General features: G+C 37.1%; 1 protein-coding gene across 4 annotated transcripts in view; it reads left to right on the top strand.

Annotated features, from left to right (window-relative positions):
* Window positions 1–20,789, top strand: part of DROSHA (drosha ribonuclease III) — a 76,543-nt gene that overhangs the window by 13,997 nt on the left and 41,757 nt on the right. For all 4 annotated transcript variants that reach the window (XM_072853133.1, XM_072853134.1, XM_072853135.1 and 1 more), the window contains 8 exons: window positions 1,430–1,510; window positions 3,120–3,206; window positions 3,314–3,400; window positions 6,435–6,506; window positions 8,087–8,168; window positions 9,472–9,546; window positions 12,920–13,089; window positions 17,728–17,852. In XM_072853133.1, the coding sequence (XP_072709234.1) occupies window positions 1,430–1,510; window positions 3,120–3,206; window positions 3,314–3,400; window positions 6,435–6,506; window positions 8,087–8,168; window positions 9,472–9,546; window positions 12,920–13,089; window positions 17,728–17,852 (779 nt within the window). The remainder of the gene's footprint in view (window positions 1–1,429; window positions 1,511–3,119; window positions 3,207–3,313; window positions 3,401–6,434; window positions 6,507–8,086; window positions 8,169–9,471; window positions 9,547–12,919; window positions 13,090–17,727; window positions 17,853–20,789) is intronic.

Here is a 20,789-nt window from a genome sequence, read left to right as displayed (position 1 = left end):
TAAGTGATTATTATTTTAGTAGCTTCAGTAGGCCCTTATTTTTTTGGGAGTGATGAACAATTTGCTATTGACTGCATTTTTTAACTCTTTTCTGTTTTGTGGCTGTATAAGGCAGTGAGGAAGTATGCTTTTACCTATCAGTATGATTCAATTTAATTGAGCCTATATTTTCCTCAAGGGTCTCAGAGTGTGGAAAAAAAAAGTGTGAACGAAAAGCTGTCATGTCACTCTGTTGTTAAGATTGCATGACTGAGTTCCCAAAGGAGTAGAGAAGTGCCCTACTTCTTATATTCCTTTGCATGTATGTGCTGTGATAGTCTGAAGAATTTAAACTGAGATTAACATTCAGAGAATTAACATCAAAACTAAAAAGTTGCATCCCTCTCCCAACTGTCTGAAGACCATTAACAGCAGTTTGGTGGTTCTTGCTTCCTGAGGTATCTTCACATTTATATCTATTTGCTGATGATACTATTTAGCTACACCATCAGCTGTTTCCATCTTCAGACTGCTTGTAATGGCATGGAAGGTTCTGCTGGTTTTTGTATCTCATTGCAAGGTTCTTGGGTTTTTTCTAAGTCTATAAAGAATGTTTCAGTTCTTAGATTCAAACTTTGAAAAACTCCATTAAAGCCTGGGGTTGGGGACTTCATTTGTTTCTCTGGTTTGGTGCTGGCTTTTTTTTTTTTGTTGGATTTCTGCAATGGGCATGATGTTAAGAGCAGAAAGCTTTAGGGTATTGCAGTAATTAATAGTCTGCGTTGAACTTGGTCATAAAAGTGAAAAGACAGACACTAGCTTTATACTGTGTGCAATGGCCCTATTTGGTATAGCTACTTGATGCACCCATACAGAATACTGAAGTAGATATTTTTTCCCCCCGCTTCCTCTTTTTTACTGATCTGTTTGCAGGATGCATTTGAAGTGTTCCCATTACTTCTTTAAAGTAACAAGTAAAATCTTCAAATGGTCTGCTTTGCATACTTTTGGTGATATCCTTGCCACATTACAGAGGGGTTAATCAGGGACAGGATTTTAGTCAGTGAACTGAGTGGAACTGTTTGAACATGGAGATTTCAGCATGTGAATATTTGCATGTGCATGTTTAGGACCTGAATCTCATTTTAGGCAGACAGTGTGCTGTTTGTATGTAAAAGAAATGGAAAAGATGTATATTACAGTAGAGTGGTACAATTCTGCTGAGAGCATTTTTCCATCTTGTCCTTCTGAAACAGTGATGAAGTTCTAATGCTATTGTGCGTTTTTCTTACGTTAGTCTATACTGTTTCCAGTTTTATTGGCTTAAGAACATCCGCTTAATCTAAGGATGACAGGCTTTTAGAAGCATCAGCACTCCAGGCATTAAAACCAACATACTTTTCCAAAACCATTTTTCAATAAAAACAGAATCCTATTTTGTTTTTGACAGATGAATGATGGACCTTTGTGCAAGTGCAGTGCTAAAGCCCGACGAACAGGAATAAGACATGGCATTTATCCTGGCGAAGAGGTAAGTAATTCTAAGAATTGCAATTATGAATATAAACTTGCTGCTGTAAACTCATACTTGGGTTGATTTGAGATTTTTTTTTTCCATGATTTACAGGCTTAGTAAAAACTCCTGTGCAACTTTAGTTGTGTAACCTTGTATTTAAAACGTAATACTGGTAATGAAATCCACCTGAAAACTATGGAAAACTTTTGCTTGTATTTGTTTAGCTCTAGCATTTTTTTTTAAAGTTTCTGAAACACAATTACATTAATAAAAAAGAACTTGTGGTCAAAGATCTACCATCTTCAAGTAGATGACTATGTTATGAGGCCCCTCTTTGTGAAGGGGTTGCTTTAAAAGTGAAAGGAAAAGTAAAGAAAATAGTAATTCTGCTGCTGACAGGAGCAGGAAGCTTGTCAGGAGGTGTTCTTGCCTTAACATGAGCATGTCTGTGCTGTAAACATTCCTCCCCACATTGTCTCTAGTGTTTTTCTTGCGAGAGAGAAAATTTTAGCAGGAGAAAACTGATATATAAAACTTGCTGCATGAAGGCAGCTGCTCCCTGGAGCAAGGCCAGCTGGGAATTTTGAGGTTTCATAAAATCTCCTGGGATATACTAGTTTTTACAGTGTCCTGTAGATAAAACTGCCTAGCTTTAAACTGGCTGGTTTGTAACTGTCTTGTCACAGCAGTGAGAAGCTTAATTTGGGGCTGAACAGCCAGAGTAATTACCCTACTTATTGGATGGGTTTTGCAAAGTGCACAGAGCTGTGTAGTGGTGCAGCTATCTTGCCATCGCCATCAGGCCAACTTTTGTAATGCTGTTTAGAGTAGTACCCCACTCACTGCAGTGATTTTTTTGTGGGTTTTTTTTTTTTTTTTTTTTCCATGCAGACAGATGTATTCTGAACAGGCTGGGGGAAGCCTCTGAACTGCAGCAAATTGGATGTAGGGCATACGAGAAACTGGTTTTGTCTGACTGCTGAGGATTTTTAGGTCTTTAAACTGGACTGCTTCAGAACAAGCTGGAAAAAAACATGAATGCCAGGCCTTTGGTGTTTCATCAGAGTGCACAGAGGGCTGGCTGCCTTTGGACCTCTCAGGCAGGCATTACAACCTGGCAGACAGAGCAGGGTTACCAGAACTGCCTCTTGATCATAGATAATCCCTTCTCTTCAGGCCCCAGATTTGCCCCAAGCAGATGAGCTGATACCTGTCTATCTTGATAACATAATTTGAGGTCTTCTCATGTCAGGTCCAGGTTCCTTTTCGTAAGCTTTTAAAATCAGTTTCCTGAAACAAATTTATATAAAAGAGGAAATTAGTCTGGTATGTAAACAACTAACTGCTGTGTATAAGAAAGATGGAGAGTCAAATGGAAAATGAAAAAATTACAGCAATGTTTTTCACCTTTTTTTCCTTTTGAATAGCTTTAAAAATATTTCTGAAAGTGAAAATGTAGATAAGGCCCCACTTTCCCTTTTCCCAGAATGCTTAATTATGACTACCTGCTTTTATTTAATTTTTCCTAGTGCATATTTCATGGCTATTAAAAATGCTCTATTCTCTCTTTTAATCTAAATTTGCCTTGACTCTACACATAATTCTACTTATCTCTTTCTTTAAGCCCATTAAACCATGTCGCCCCATGACCAACAATGCTGGAAGACTATACCACTATCGAATTACTGTGTCGCCTCCCACAAACTTCTTAGTAAGTACTTCATAAATAATTCTAACTGGGATTCTAATTTTTTTTTCAGTGATGGAAGTAGTACTACTTTTTGCTTACTCTGTGGTGGTTTTGTTTGTTTTTTTTAGACAGACAGACCTACTGTTATTGAGTATGATGACCATGAATATATCTTTGAAGGGTTCTCAATGTTTGCACACGCCCCACTAACAAACGTAAGTATGTTAATTGCTACATACATGGGATTTTTTGGAAGGCAAGCTGTTTCTGCCCTGAAGTAGAACTTCTCTAAAACAACGGTACACGATGTTACAAACATCTCTCCAGCACTGGGGACATGGGAAAGACATTTGTGCTAATGAGTCTCAGGTTTTGTCTTGACTAATTGTGGTAAGCATTGTCTTCAAACTGTGACTGAGACTGTGATATGCATCAAAGTAATGTTTTACATGTTTCACGGTTTGGAAGTGAAATAAACCATGGAATAAATTGTTAAAACTGTTAATTGGTTTTAAATTGGATGAGGAGGTTTGTTAAGTTGAAAAAGTTTAAAAAACAGCAACAACAATAAAAAAAGGTTTTCCCTTTATTAAGTGACAAATGGACTTTTTTCAGAGATCACTCTAAAGGGATATCTCTCTTCTAAAAACTTACCTAGATGTATCTACTACTTTCTAACATCTCTTCAGCTTCTTCAGGAACTAGGCAAGTTATGATTTTTATTAAAAGTTGTAGGTATTTAAAGGCAATTAATTCTATGTCTTGAAAGCAAATATAACAAGAAAAGGACATGATTGGTACCTGACTTCTCTGCTTTTCCAATATAAGCTGAGTTAGGCATATCTGAATGAAAAATATGCAAATACTTGATTTCTCTACATTTGAAGATTTTTTTGTTATCTTGATCTTTCAAGAACTGTTTTTTCAAATGTTGTAGGGTTGGTTTGTTTCCTTGGTTTTATACCTGTTACTAGCTACACCACCAATGCCAAAACCCAGTATAAGAATGGTTATCAGTACAGGACTGGGATTTAAGAATACTGGAACTGAGAGGCACTGAGAAGAAAGCATTTTTTTTGTGACAGTTTGCTTGCATAGTATATATGACAACTCTTTACTTTTGGTGAGCAGGGGAAGGGACTGTAATGCTGATGAGAAGTCAGTAAGAGAGTAGAGTTCAGCCCGTGGGGTTGCAGTGTGAAGCAGTCCTGCCAGGTAGCATTAATTCAGCCTTGGGGTTCAAGGCAGATTTGTCCCGAGGCCTTACATTTTCACTTTGTAAATGAACAAAAAGGAACAGTTTTGTTTTACTCCCATTAAAAGGGTAAGATGACCACCTTATCTTTATAATTTCTGTGTCTACTGCATGACAGGAAGGCAGAGTGTTATGGAAATCTTTAATATATAGAGAACAAGGAAAACTCTTCTTCTCTGACATGAGTAGTTAGTGAAGACATTGAGGTTACTCTTACTGTAAAGTGCATGTGTGTTTTTTCTCATTCCAAATAGGGGAAGTGATCAGCAACAAATGATTGCTTTTTTACAGAGTTGTATACAAAGCAACACTGTATTGTCAGTTCCTGTTACTAACAGGTATAAAGCCCTTTGGAAGGAGTCTCTTCCTGTCATGAGATGATTTTTGGCAACATAAAACATGCTGTTTGAGAGGCGTTTTGGAACATATTTGATAAAAGGGAGGTAGCAAAGAGTAGCAAAAAATAGAGATCTGAACACTAACATCTTTGAATGAACCAAATTTCTGTAATTTGAAATCTTGGCTTTGCACACTGTTAGAAGTCTTACTAATGTTGCTACTATTACTCAGTAATAATTGAGCAAGTCAGATATTAGGGAAAATGGTTAGTATAGTCATAAGAGAAATTATATTTTTCTTAATATAACTGCCAAAACAGTTTTATTGTACCAGCCGCATGTTCTTTGCTGTGTATGTGTATGTGCTTGTGTACATGGAACTCTAATTCACAGAGATTTTGGTCGTGGTCACTTCTCTAAAGAATTCATTTTCTATTCAACACAAAGAAAAATACCCCAGGCTACTGATTTTCTGAATCAGAATATCCTCTTCTGGTTGAACTTACATGTTAGAAAGTAATCAAACACTCCCTATATTATTATTTTTTCTTTTAAAAAGCCCCACTGATTTAAATGTGACAGGTTTTTCTCTCCTCAGATTCTAAATGGGACATTTGACTTCCAAGTTTTTTTGTTTTTGTATTCACATTTAATATTGTAGGAAATGCAGTTTTTTGTTTGGTGTAGCTCCTTAGTTTATCATATAAATATCAACAGATTTTTGTAGACAAAATAGTCAAATGTTTGACAGTGGGTTGCAAGAAGATGAAGCAGAGTATTGCACCTCTGCTAAGTCCATTGATTTCAGTGCAACCCCAGCACCATTCAGATATTTATTTGTGTGCTTATCAATGCAAAATAACCTTGGGTTGCCTCACTTTCACAGACCATTGAATTGTTCTAAGATCTTTTATGCTTGCAAGGCCAGTGAATAGTAAAACTTGCTAAGAGCTGTAGATGTGTAGGGTAGGATTAGGCATTTCTGTAGTCTTTGTAGAAATTTAGCATTTTTGCTTTAAAAAATCCCATTTAAAAAACAAAACACACACCTTCAGCAGTCCATGGACTTTGCGAACAAAGGAACCTTTTTTCAAAGGTGAAAAAAAGGAATTAGGTGTTTGTCTTAGTAGTTAGTTGAGTGAATGTCTGAGAATATTTATTGGATTAAATTCGTATAAACCTATAAATTTATCCTGAAGTTCTTATATTGTGTTGCTATGACTTAAAGCCATATTTTAAGACAGTAAAGCTAACAGTTGGCAGTGTGCTAAAACCACCTTGCCTTCAGGTCACTGTATCAATCGGATATGTTGTATAACCAACAATAAATTCACTTCCAAATATACAAGTGAGAGAAGATACAGGTTTACTGAGCTTTGCTTTTTCTTCTAAACTAAAATTAATCTCCAGTAGATGGCATTATTTAATCTTCCTTTACCATCCCTCCTGTCAGCCCTGTGTTATTACAGAGGTGGAGGTTAGAACTGTTACTTCTCTTGCACATGGTTGTGTTCCTGTCTTTGCATGATCCCCCAGAGCAGCTGTTTTAGTAAGTGCCCTTTTCAGCAGACAGTAATACCTTTGCATACAAAATTGTATTAACTATACATTTGATGCTGTATAGTTTTTCATGCTGAATTTCCATTTTCCTTCCAGATTCCTCTATGTAAAGTAATCAGATTTAACATTGACTATACAATTCATTTCATTGAGGAGATGATGCCTGAGGTAAGAAGGATAATTAGTCAAAAAGTCAGAGTGGGTTATGAGTTGTTCATATGCTTAATGGATTAAACTCTTTAGAATCCTATCTCGTGAAGTCTCTAAGAGACAGGCTGTGTTCTGAACGAATGGCTGTAAAGGAACTTGTACTCACAGGTACTAGCATAAATCCATCTACCTAGGCTATCATATATTAAAATCAAATCATCAGAGGTGCTTATATCCATAGCTTCTTTCCATTTGAAGTTATATACAATATATGTCAGGTACTGTTATCTGTAAGCTGAGTTACACATTATCCTTCTTTTACGGATGACAAAAATAAGGCATATGGAGGTGCTGGTTTGCCAGGACCTCATAAGTCAATGGCAGAGCTGAAACTTAATCATGAATTTGAAGTTCTGAAGATTGCTTATCAGTACTTAATATAAGCTGTTGCCAAAACAAATTTCCGGTGGATACAAACAAAGCACATTCAGCTCGTAATCTTTTTTTTTTATTACAAATTAATCCCTGGTGAAGCCAGTTTGTGAAGTAAATTGCTGCAGTGGAACAGCATGTGTAGGTACAGACACACCCCTGCATATTAACTACAAAGATAGGATCAGTGTTTAATTTAGTCACATATATTTACATTTTTCTTTCTAGTTATCTCTCTTTTTGTTGCTCAACAGCATCTAAATATATGAAAGAACCCTGAAATTCCTCAGCAAGATTAGTGTGATCAAAGCAATTAATTTCTTGTTACTGAATCTGCTGTGTTGTCTCCAAATCTTGTTCTAAACCAACAAATGGCTACCAAGGAAAATAGGGAATTTGACTTTTTTTTTTGGACTCCTGGTCAAATGGATACAGCAGTTGGCTACAGCATTATTTGCAGACCGTCTTCACTAATGCATTCTTGTGAAAGAGATTGTTGTCTTGGGTTTAGAATTTATGGCCAGTATCATAGACATACAATTTAAATCAACCTGGCCTGATATTGTTTGTTAAGGAAGGCTTTTTAAGTTTCTTAATTTCTGAATGAAAGCTCTTTGCTCTGGAGAAGCTGCTTCCCCACTTGATGAGAAGAATCGCATTCTTTTTTTTTTTTTTTTTTCCTCCTCTCCTTTCCTGTTGGCTCTTGAGGTCAAAATCCTCAATTTGCCTTGTACTGATATGTTGCTATGGAAGTGATCATATCACAGATGGTGATTTATAAACTTTTAATACAAACATGTAGGAAAAAGTGAATTATTAAAAAGATCCTTCTCAGAAATACATCATCTGCTTAGCTTACTCAGGTGAAAGGGTTTTAGTGCATGGCAAATTATCGCAGATTCATAATTTCTGCCTATAGTGTTGATTTGGACATTGAGTAAAGAGTCTTCATTACAATGCTTTCTTGACAATGCTTTCTGAAGAGATTGCTGTGTTATGTTACAGTAGATGATTACAGATATAACAATACTGTTTCCAAAGCCTAGTGTCTAGCAGTTGGCAAATATGAAGACACTGGTTTTTTCACTGTTTTTTTTTAAATAAGTGAATGGCATTATTAGTGTTATATAATTATAATTCTGTTTTATTTTTTTTTCTTTCCTCAGAATTTTTGTGTGAGAGGTCTTGAGCTGTTCTCTTCATATCTATTCAAAGATATTTTGGAGCTCTATGACTGGAATCTTAAAGGTAACTTTTATTTAGGAAAAAAACCCATACAAAACCCCACTTAATTGCAGCTTTTTAAAATAGAACTCTATTTTGTTATGTTCTTTGGTTTAAAAAGAAAAAAGTGGGGAGGGGCCTCAAAAGAACCAAGTTAAACTCTGGTTTACGTGAGAGGGACAAACTTCCACTTTGTTCTTCAAGAAGGTGAAATATATTAGAGTTCATTAGCGTGGGCTGTAGCAATTAAAACGCACAACCTTGGCACTGTATTCTTGCAGATAAACTAAATTTCTTCCTTAATCCAAAACTGTTCTTTTTAATCAAACAGTAAATATTATAGTATGTTTAATAGTGCACAGTATCATGTGCATAGTATTTTGAAAGCCAAGGTGTCATGTAAACTGTTCTCTCTGTTTTTGCAAGCTAACAAACAAGTTACTCAGATGGTATTTCTCTACAGTCAACTTACAAAGCAGTGTCATACAGACAGCTGTAGAGGGATAACATCATTCATTATAGCTGAATGTTTTTGACTTGACAAGATGAAAATATATGTTTCTGTGAAGACTGCAACAAAGGAGAATTTCAGGGATGATCCTTCCCTCAGTCTAAAAGAAAACCGAGAATATCAAAGGAATTTCATTTCAGAATCTGTAGGTGTGTTTTGGTGTCTCTTAACTTTGTCTATGGAGATGCACTCTGCACTTGCTGCAGTTAAACGGGGGAGCATACAAGTTTCATACATTTTGTGTAGCCTTCTTTGGTTTGATGCTAAATGTATTCTAATGTCAATGTTGTCTTTCTTATCACTGGTTCTGATTGTTCGTTCTTTTTTAACACCAGGTACTTACTGGTTTTGTTTTTATTTTCATGCAAAGCTTTGGATAATGAAATAGGAAACGAAAAAAACACAAAACAGTCATAGGAATTTCCTTGTTATCTTTGTTATTGTAACCAAAAAACACCCCACTAATTGGGAGGGACTAATAAACTAGTGCTTGTGTCTGTAAGGCTTAAGTGAATTAATTATAGAAAACAATTTTTTTCTGTATCACTGTTTTAAATAAAACTACTGTGTTTTTGTTAGATTCTTTTTAAGTTATTGTAGCTTTCTTTTGAAATCGTCCATGTGAAAGGTTTCACTAGAAGTTGTTACTCTGTTCCTCTCTGCTGTGCATTTTGCTACTTTTCTGATTGAAACGGAAGTCCTATTAAATGTAATCACCATTCATTGATTTCATCTGCAGCAGGGTTGCCTTCTTTGTTTCTTCTTTTGCAAATACGTTGCTGTTCATAAATTTTCCGTATTTTTTTCATATTTAAGGTCCTTCACTTGAAAATGATTCTATTTGCTGCCCCAGATTTCACTTCATGCCGCGATTTGTGAGATTTCTTCCAGGTAATGTTTGTATTGTGTAGCTTTATGGAAAGTAGACCTAAAAAAAAAAAGAAAAAAACCCCAACAAACACTCCCCAAAAAACACACACCCAAAAATACTCCCTGCAAAAAAACTTAATGCAAGTCAAATGGTTCAGGCAGTGTAGAGATTTGGTGCCTCCGTCTGAAGCTGGCAGTGCTTGCTGGCAGTGTGGATGGTTTACTCAGAACCTGGATTCAGATGGGCAGGCCAAGTCTCACTTCCAGCTTTTGTCTCTGTCGTGGTGATTTTAGGCAGTGCTGGGTCATCCTCGTCCTGCCCTGTGATGGAGCTGTGGCATTTGAGGAGTGCTATTACCTAATCCCACATGTGAAACTGAATTGAACATCCCCTCTGCTCTTCAGGATACCGTGTGGTTATATTAAAATTCTTGATGTGCAATTTTGAGGGTCAGCATGATTGGCACCCCTGAACACTTGTTGTTCTGATTGTTCTTTCTTTATCTTAACACAAGCTTAGACCTTGCAGCAAACAGTGGAAGACAGAAAAACACCATTTCAATGTAATTCAACCCTAGCCTGCCAGCCAAGGACAAGCTTCAGTGTGGAGCGTTATGCTCGTTTTGAGTGAACAGCTTACGCAGGCATTTAACGCATCCTAAGATACTAGGACGGACTTTCAGTTGATATAAATGTCATGGCCCCATTGAAAATGTGTCCTGCTGAGATCCTGCCAGTGATTGCTCCAGGAGGGTTGTGTGGACAGGAGGCTGTGTTTCAGCTGCTGACCTGAGGGTGCAGATGAGACATGGAGCAATCTTCATCAGGAGGGCTGTGGCCTGGAGGTGCTCTCTGCTCTGGGCTTTGAAACTTAGTTGAGATATTAATTATAGCTGTAGCTAAATGAGGTTTGGCTCGTTACTGTGGCTAGATGACTATATTTCTAATTGTTGTTCCTTCCTGGATACACAACGCTGTTCAATCAGAAGCAGAGCTCTGAGGCTTGCTAGCAAACATTGATTTGGTTCTGCTGAAGCAATTTACAAAATAAGCCATCAAGCCACATGTGGCTGATTAACTTGACCTCATCACAAAATGAGAACAAGTTTGACCTGCCTGGTTTGTGTAGCTTCAGGGTGTGTTCCTGTTAGTTTAGGGTTTTTATATTCTCATTTGTTTTATTTTAGTTTAGAAGTCAGCTCTTTTGCGCTGTTGGATTGTTTACTGATTGGGAGAGATAAGTCTTGCTAACATGTATTCCTGTGTGCTTCCTCTTTAAGGTTCCCAACCTTCTAACTCTTTATAAAAATGTCTTTTTCCTGATATTTATGCATATATACTTGCCTTTTAGCATCTTTATGACAGATATTTTTTTAATCAAGTTTGCATTTTTGGATTGATTATTTTTTGAGATATCCTTGGAGATTTTTAATTTCCAGAGAGTGGGAATCTATTTCCTTCAGGTATGTTTGCAGAACATTATTTATCTACGTCTAATCAAAGAAGATATATTGGTGCAACAGATCGCCACACATCCATCAACTGTCTTTTTAAAGATAGAAATGAATTGCTGATTTCCCATCCCCTCTACTCTTCTTTCTTTCTTATTTTTCTAACGTGGTCTAAAAAGATGAGGTTTGGGATGTCACGTTTTCTATGTGGATTACTTAGAGACAGGCCTTGGGGTAGCTCTAAGCTTTGAGCTGATCATACCAGGTTTACTGAGTGCCAGAGATGCATAGCATGTGGAATCATTGCTGTATTGTATTCATTGTCATAGATTTTTATGATGATAAATATATTAAGAGAGTAGAAGACTAGAAAATAACATTTGAGGTCCCAAGTACTGCATGTTCTGACCCAGGAAAGGTCAGGTCTCTACTGTTCAGCACAGCTATCTATAGCAACCTGTACCCTTCCGGTACGTGGTCTTCAATGAGTAAGGCTACACTTTATTTTTAGTGATTGTTGGACTTGAGCTACCTCTTGTGTAACAGTAAAATCTAGTTGTTGACAAAGACAAAAGTCTTGTAAACTGAGTCCCCCTTTAATTTGAAGGAAAACTTTGCACATTTAAAAATCTGCCCCTGTAGCTATTTAGAAGTATTTTCTGTTTCCAGTGAGGTTTGGGATGTATTTTCCTCATTTAAGGATTCCTGCTTGGAGTTTGAATCAGGTTAATTGTTCTAAGAGGCCAAGTTATATCATTCCCTTTCATCTTTTCTGTACCATAGTGCTGTAATCCCAGCTGAAGTAAGAGAAGCGCTTGTTCCCTCATGTGTCTTGTAGAGGACATCATCTTTTGCAAGACTGCTGTTATGCAGCAGTTCTGCAAGGCTTTTCCTGTGTGCCTGGGGTCACATTCCTTGTGCTGTGGCATCATCCCCCATATTTCTCTAAGGCTTTACTTCTGGTTTTTCTCCATTCCTTTTTTTGTGTGTGTGGTGATAGAATGTACTCAGTGGCAGGACCAGATTTCTTCTGCTCCTTGGGGAAGGGAAATCAACATTTGTGCTCTGTGTGGATGAAACTTGACGATGCCTCCATACCCACAAATTAACCCCCTGTTGTTGAAGGAGGGGTTTGGAGAGATGTGTGTCAGAATTAAAGCACTGTAGTAACATGTCTATCTTTTTACTCATATGAGCAGACATACTGAATTTGAATAGTCAGTGTCTTCTGAGTGGTGGTCTGTCAGGACCGTCACTCATTCGTCTTTCCTGTTTTCATCTTCACATCTGTAACTGGCTACCTGGAGCCAGTCAGATGTTTATTATACTGTCTTCGTTTGTTACAAGCAGCCTTTGCTGTGCATGTTTTCTGGGGTCTCAGAAGTATTTAGCAGTTTTCATGTGCCCTTGATTCATTTAGTGACAGAAGACAGCATGAGGCTCTTTAGTCTTCATTACTGCAGGTACAGCATCTAAGCACTACAGATGAGTTTAAAATGCAAGGATAACTTGCTACATTCATCCAGAAGTATCCTGTAAAATTTTGAGTGTTCTTTAAAAAAGCTGCATAAATGCCTAAAGGCTTTTAAACTACCATTGTAAAAAGAATGACGGAACTGTGAAAAGGAAGACATAACTGGACAATGTAACTGATTGTTCTGCCAACTCATTTTAAAGTTTTTTCAGGCAAGTTAGAAACTTCAGCTTTACAGTATGATGAAACTGTTATTCCTGCTACCATTACCGTTATTGCTTCCAGTTTAGCTAAGTGTTTATGCATGTGTAGTATTCATCGAGAAAACATTTGCCTTCATATTTGTCAAGTCGCTTAAGCATTTTGCATTTTATTTTGCTCATCCAAATATTTTGTGTTCTGCATTTTTTCTCTTTTGCTCATGCTTTAGGAGTGAATATCTGTAATGTGTTTTATTTATGTTTTTAAGATGGAGGAAAAGAAGTACTCTCAATGCATCAGATTCTTCTCTACTTGTTACGATGCAATAAAGCTCTGGTGCCTGAAGAGGAGATTGCGAACATGCTTCAGTGGGAAGAACTGGAATGGCAGAAATATGCAGAAGAATGCAAAGGCATGATCGTTACCAGCCCTGGCATGGTAGAGCAAATAATTCTGATTTATGAAAAACCCAATGGCACGTACATGTCTTGTTTCAGAGAGTCTGCTACAGGCTGAATTGGAAAGGGAAAAGATGACCAGTGACAGTTGCAGACTGCTATAGGAACAGTTTATTGACTTGTTCCAACCCTGGGAAGAATTGCACCCTCTGCTGCTCTACTGAAGGGCAGATTTCCCAATAAGCTCTGTTTCAATGTGCATGTTAAAAGGAATGGCTATATTTTATGTATTTGAAACTGTAGTTTGCTCCTCTGCTTTCTTATTTTCTCAGTCAGCCTTTATGTGTATGGTCTCATTCTCTTTTCCCTGACACAGGACCAGAGAATTAGTAACCATTTGCTATTTTCTTTCATCTTCCTCTTTGGACCCCCTAGCTGTATTTAAAATGCTCTAACCAGATTCTGCCCTGAATATGGAAAAGGTGTTTTCTGCTTGTGTGTTTTTTTCCACATTGTTTCTATGTTGCTCTCACTCACACTGAGGAATTTTATGTACATTAATGAATGCATCCATTAATTTTCAGTGCCAAGCTTGAAACCCCTATGGCCTTATTATTTTTGGAACCATTAGTATTTTAAAGCATATGTTCTCTGAACACAGCTCCTTTCAACTCCAGTGTTTATGTGAATTTATCCCATTTTTCTGACTCTCACACTTAAGAAATGTGGGTCACAAGAATAGGTGATGTCTACTAAAAGCTAAAGGGTTCTGTTTGTGTGATTTGATCAGTATCGCAAAGCGGTATCTTAGTAGTAGAGGCATGTTTTGGACCTAGTATTTTAGACTGCCGTGCAGCTTTCTCAGTTGTAATACCTTTCTTTCTCTGATTTCATTTTCCTCCTTTGCTCATAGCTCAAGTTCTTAGCTTCTCCAGAAAAAGTGTGACTTGGTATCATTCCTAAGGGGAAGTTTAGATTGCTAAGTGAGAAACCTGTCCCCAAACTGCAGCCAAGGTGACTTCCTAAATATATTTTTCAAGTTCATGTTTTTAAGTATGTCAGCATTACATTTAGTAAACTACTTTATAAGCTAATCATAACTTGGGCAGGATGATTTATTTTTCCCTTGATTTCATTCTGAGTGTTTTGGTACTGGCTAAAACTTTCTAGACCAAAAGGAAAATAAGATCATCTGTGGGAACATGAAATACAGAATACATATGAACTCTTATTCTGGAAAATTCTACCTGAGCTGGTTAAAAGCGAGTGCTAAACCAGATTCTCATAATAGAAATTGCTAGACAGCCTTAACTGTTTAACTTAATGTTGCATGTGGTTTCTGTGATACACGGTACATGCTAGTGCACAAGTTGTCAGCATCTGAATGATATATGCTGACATAACTTCATTGGTTTTGCTGAAGAAATGCTGATTTCAGCTAGCTGAAAACTTGCCTTTTTGTTTAGCATGAAGGAACGCATTGTGTCACTGAACTGTAAATGTCTGTATGCAGAAGACAGTGCAGTTTTTGAGTGGTAGTGTTAATTTTGAGATTTTGTGTGATTTTTACTGACAAACTTTGCATTCTACAAGACAATGTTTTGAGAGATGCGTATGGACATCAAAATATGTAAGCATAAAAGAAACCTGCAGCACTTTGAAATGTTGTCATGTTATAATGCCATCTTCAGAACATGTTTTTTCTCTCAAGAATGCAATGACTTTCTTCTTAGTTTGTGGATTTTTTTCTGTTCATTGCAACATATTCTACTGAATATGAAAGTAAGTGAAAAATAGAGTATGAAAGTATTTTCTATGCGTTTTACAACGTTAGAAGATAAAACAGTTCTGTTATAGAGACAATGTGAAACTGTTTTATAAAATGACAGCTCTTCAATGCAATTTTATCCACTTGACACAACAAAGTAAAACCACTAAATTTTATTTTGCCTCTGTCCTCCACAACATCGCTTCAGAAATAATAATTCCTCTTGTGAGCAGATCTAGGTTTTATATATGTATTTTATTTTTTTAAAAGTGAGGTGTATATATGCATGATGGAGAAGGGAAAAAATTGTGATAGGCATATAAATCCCACTTGCTTAAACAACTAACAATAGTTCAGCATTATTTAAAACCATTTAATTTATTTGTGGTGTTTCAGTAGTTCAGTGAAAATTTATGTTGCAATAAATTTAAAGGTTCACAAATTTTAATCCTCTCTAATACGTCACTCTTTCTAAAATATTGCTGCTTTTCTCACTAGTACAAATATAGATGTATTTTAACATACTTTTGTACTACATCTGCATGCAATCTCATCGTGTCTTCTAATATCAGCAAAGCCTGGAGTGATGAGGTTTGGAGTGGGAAACAAAGATAGTGGGCCTCTGTTCTGGTAGAATTTCTCCGTTTTCGATGAGATTTTAAAAGCAAGGTTATGATTATTATTTGGTCTCTCACAGCACTTTTAAAAGAACACAGGAATAAAAATCTGGAAGAATAACATCTAATTTGCTTGTGTCCTGTCTGCTGGTGCGCGATTTATACTGTATGTTTCTGCATGGTGCTGTTTGTTTATTTAATCTTCAGAAACAGCACCAGAGAGGAGGCTAGTGTTCACCGTGCTGAAGGAAAAAAGCATAGCCTAGCTACTCCCCTCTCATCACCATCAGTGAAGGAACAATTGTGATTAAGTCTTAAACAAGGGGTTCTTTTGTCCTGGTTGTTTTCAGGCATCTGTGAACAGCTGTGTAACTGAGTGACAAAACTCAAAGGCAGTGGCATATAAATAAAGGGAGAGAGTTTGGTTTTGAGTGATCCGCGAGGCCACATGTTTCTCACGGACCCTGCTAAAGGCGTACTGAAAGCTCTTCTCCCTTTCACACTTTTGAGGATCAGACTACTTCTATTTAAGTGTCTAAAATATGAAACATTTGAATAGGAAAATATTGTCTGTAATTTTAAAAAATATATTGATTATAATTGGCGTATTGAGTATAATTATTGTTTCATATTCTGTTGATCATATTTTGCCGCCTTGGTTCTCAGAGGAATTGTTGTGTAGGAAGGCTGCTTTTTTGAGGGGGGCGGGGATGGGAGAAGTTCCTTCTTTTTAATGTTAAGAGAGAGAAAACCAATGAACAACTCTTGTGAAGATAAAAACTTTTCAAATTGGCTTTATGCAAACCCCACAAAAACAGATAAACTTAAATTTCAGGACTTTAAGCTCTGGTTTAGAGAACAACATTCTGTCTGCTACAAATTCTCCCCATGTTTTTCATTGGATTTTGTTGTCCTAATCCCTTTTTATTGGAAGTGCTGTGGGGAAAACCTTTTCTCTTCTTTTTTCTTTTCTTTTTTATTTTTTCTTTTAAACCTGGTAGCATGAGCTAACTAACTTACATTTTTTTATTTTTGTCTTTTTTTGGCTGGGGGAACCTAACTTTATGTTCAGTCATCATGTCCAAAGGGAAGCTGATAAGCATTTTTCCCTTGGAAAATGTTTCTCTATCTGAATGTCAAACTTTTAAGTAAGTTTTTGTTTTTCTAGAATAGATTGGAAATGTGGCCACCTGATGAGGCTTACCTTTATTTCTAGAATTGGCTTTGCTTATCCATGCAGAAAATGATTCCTTTGAACAGTTCTACCAAGGTGGTTTGAAGGGTGAAAGCTTTGTTCTTGACACAGTTTTTATTGTTTTGTGAAGAGAATGGTGGGAGCTGTTTCTGTAACTCTGAAACTCATCTTTGAGAAATTCACAATGCTAAATTAGAAGTTTTGAGACGCAGGTAACTAGAAGTAATGCCCTTTTTCTGAAACCTTATGCAAGCAGAAAATAGTGGCCTCATCCAGCTGATTGCAATGTGGGGAGTAAGCCGGCACATAACAAAGCAGCTTGCCAGGTAATGGAGAAAATGTTTACTTGGAGACAAACTGTGCACCTTCAACTGAGTTTTTAAATACGTTAGATAAGTGATCGAGAGCTCTGTAAGCAGTATGTCTTCTACAGTGATGTGCAATTACTCATTTTCTGCTTTTTTAGAGGTGAAGCAAAAGTTGCCTCCTTCTACACTGTCCTTTTTAACTATAAAAAGAACTTCTGTTTTGAAGTGTAAAAAGGACAAAAGTCTCCTCATTATGCAAGACTCTATTCCTCATTGTACATATCAGCCTAGGAGCCTTTTCTAAGAGTAGCATGACAGGTTTTTTTATTGCTGTTTAGTCAGTGTGATTGAATGGATCTAATAATGGCTTCACTTGCTTTGGGAAATCAGGAACAGAACTAAAATTAGAGACGTAACCTGATCTTAGCGAACTACTCAGGCATGTGGGAGCTTGGATGCCAGAATGCTAATCCTGATTTTATTTCCAGTGTGATGTTCGACCAAAGAAAGTTGCTTTAAGTTCTCAGAAGTAATCAAACTGTAAATTTCCTAACTTGTAAAATGAAAATAAAAATACTTCCTTTTTTTGCTGGGAGAGCTAAGTCAATTAACTTTGTTTCAATCATTGTCATTGCCAAATATTTATTATAATGTTAATGATTAGTTTTATGTGTATTTTCATAAGCTTGGAATATTGATGCTTTATGGTTCCTGGGTAGTGTGGGCTAGAGGCAATAAATTTTCCATGGAGCTGTTGTCAATTAGGTTATGTTTTGTTTTTTTCTCCTAGAAACCCAGCTCAGTTCGTATTGATCAACTGGACCGCGAACAGTTCAATCCTGATGTAATTACTTTCCCCATTATTGTCCACTTTGGGATACGACCTGCTCAACTCAGTTATGCTGGAGATCCTCAGTAAGATGCTTTCCTTCCACCTTTCATTCAGAAACTCATTATTGTTGTTATTTGTGGCTTAAATAGGGCTTGTTTATGTGCTTAATTGAGTCCGATATAAAGCTTAGTTCTTATAGCATTGGACACTAGCTCTTGTAAATTAGAGAATATAAGGTATAACTTCTTTTTTCTGGCATAATTCAGGATCTGCTGAAGCAAATGTGCATGTATGTGCAGTATGAAATTTCTCAACCTGAGAACAGCTCTTCTAGGTCAGACCAAAGGTTCCTCAAGCTCCACGTTATTTCTCTGAGAGGCGAGTTGTGGGTTTTTAGAGAGAGAATAGTGTAACAGGAAGGCAGAGGGGGAGAAATACCCAGTCTTCCAAAGGTCTGTAGCATATGGACTTCTGAGCTAGAGGATGTATTTACATAATTTTATTTAACACCCCCGAATGGACCTTCCTTCCCTAAATTTCTCACATCACTGTTTCAATCTTTTTATGCTACTGACGGGGAGAAGATTCTAGGTAATCAATTCCCCAGTACTATTGTGCATCATATGAAAAAGGACTGACTTCTGTTTCAGAGCTGCTACTTCATCGTTTAATTAGATGCTGTTCAGGTCTTGCATCTAATAATGAAGAATATAGCCATTTTATGTTTGCTTTCTTCCTGACATGCTTTCTTCAGTGTTGGTTGACAGCTGGCTGAATATGAGCCGGTAGTGTGCCCACATGGCCAAGGAGGCCAATAGCATCCTGGCTTGTATCAGGAACAGTGTGGCCAGCAGGACTAGGGATGTGATTGTCCCCATCTCCTTGGCACTGGTGAGGCTGCACCTCAAATACTGTGTTCAGTTTTGGGCCCCTCACTACCAGAAGGACATTGAGGTGCTGGAGTGTGTCCAAAGAAGAGCAATGAAGCTGGCAAAGGGTCTAGAGCACAAGTCTCATGAGGAGCGGCTGAGGGAACTGGGGTTGTTTAGCCTGGAGAAAAGGAGGCTGAGGGGAGACCTTATCGCTCTCTACAACTACCTGAAAGGAGGTTGTAGAGAGGTGGGGGTTGGTCTCTTCTCCCAAGTAACAAGTGATAGGACGAGAGGAAATGGCCTCAAGTTGCACCAGGGGAGGTTTAGATTGGATATTAGGAAAAATTTCTTCAGTGAAAGGGTGGTCAAGCATTGGAACAGGCTGCCCAGTGGAGTGGTTGAGTCACCATCCCTGGAGGTATTTAAAAGACAAGTAGATGGTGGTGCTTAGGGACCATAGTGTAGTGGTGGACTTGGCAGTGCTAGCTTAACAGTTGGACTTGATGATCTTAAAGGTATTTTCCAACCTAAATGATTCTATGATGCTATAACATTTATGTTTCGTGCACCCTGCCATATCCTACTTAGTTGTCTCTTTCTATGCCTTGAAGGATCAAGTCTACATACTGTTTCCTAGCTTGGAAGCTGTTGTGTCCGTGCTACTTTTCTCTGTACCTTTTATATCCTTATAGAGATTGGGAGGCATGTAGTGAAGGGGTGGAGAGGGATTCAGAACTTCAGGCAGAGCAAGAAATATTGTTTCACTGTGAATTCATGTAGTGGCATAAAAGTGATTGCTGGATTTTGATCACAATTCTTTTCTTAATTTCTGACGATTTCAGGGAACTCTTCCAATGATTTGGAGATCTGTTTTCTGAATGATGACAGACAGTATAGAGGCCATCTCTTGTGCATGTATAGTTAAGGTTGTATTTTTCCTCATGCATTTTTTTCTCCAGTGTCTTTTAAGGACATTGAATTCCACGTGCAGTTTTGAGGCCCAATCACTCATATGTGCATGTATGACAGACATATTCTTCTACAACTCGTTGCTGAGAATTTTAGATTTAATATGGTGGGAAGTGGGAAGAGTGAGTGCTAATCCAGATAATAACATATTTTCTTTTGGCTTTGAGCATGACTTTTAATCCTCCTCATCTTTTAGTTTTCTTATCCGTAAAAAGAAAGTAATTAGACCAAAGAATATAAGAACCACCTCTATTTTGATGCTGAATTTCTTAATATTTGTGAAGTTTTAGTACCTTGCATTGAAAACAGTATAAAGATACAAAAATTATTCTTCCCACGCTTTTTTATTTTAACTTTATTTAAAATTTCCATGGCTTTTTTTTTCCCCAGAGCTGCTTACAGAATTTAGGTGTGCTTCTTTTTATCAAAGTAGCAAAGCAGTTTTTGTGAAAGACCTCTGTGGTGCCATCATAAATCTCAGGCTTAACTCTGGTGTATGTGTGAAATAGGTAATGCCCAGAAAAGGTTTTCCTATAGTGTCTCTTTTCTTTATGAGGTTCTAATACAGAATTTTTGTTATTGTAATCTGTTCATTAATTCTCAAATTTAACTACAGTAATAGAGCTTGTTCCACCCATATTAATACTAGTAGTAAAACATATATTATAGGTCACAGTTTCAGGTCTTGTTTTTGGGTTGAAACTTCCTCATGGCATTTGTTTGTTTTCTGGTTGGTTGATATGTTGATTAACTCATTTTTCTTCTTTGGATGGGTATTTGTCAGAAATAGATGTGATACTCTGCAGATTGCAGAAATGCAGAGAACAGAGCATAAGAAAAATCTATGGATTGACCATTTCAGATGTGTTTATGGACTCAAAAAATATCAGCATCTCTAGAGGCAGAAAGTATACATTCAAGAATGCTGCAGAGAAATAGCTATAGAAAAAATGCCAATAAGAAAAGATCTATTTGTGTGCCTGTGAACGTGGGGTGCTGGGAAGATTATGAAATAGTAAAAGAGCTGCTGCTTCATTTACTGCTTTGCCACTAATGTGGAAACTTCCTGCTAAAACCGCTGCTCTAAGTTCGTGCTGAGGACGATTTTCTTTTATAATGTAAATATAAAAGAAAATAAATTACTTGGGTAAACTTCTTCCCTCTGTCCTCTAATTCCCT

This window comes from Ciconia boyciana, chromosome 2 (genome assembly GCF_034638445.1).
Source record: "Ciconia boyciana chromosome 2, ASM3463844v1, whole genome shotgun sequence".
Taxonomy (NCBI): Eukaryota; Metazoa; Chordata; class Aves; order Ciconiiformes; family Ciconiidae; genus Ciconia; species Ciconia boyciana.
This window is presented reverse-complemented; position numbering and strand designations above follow the sequence as displayed.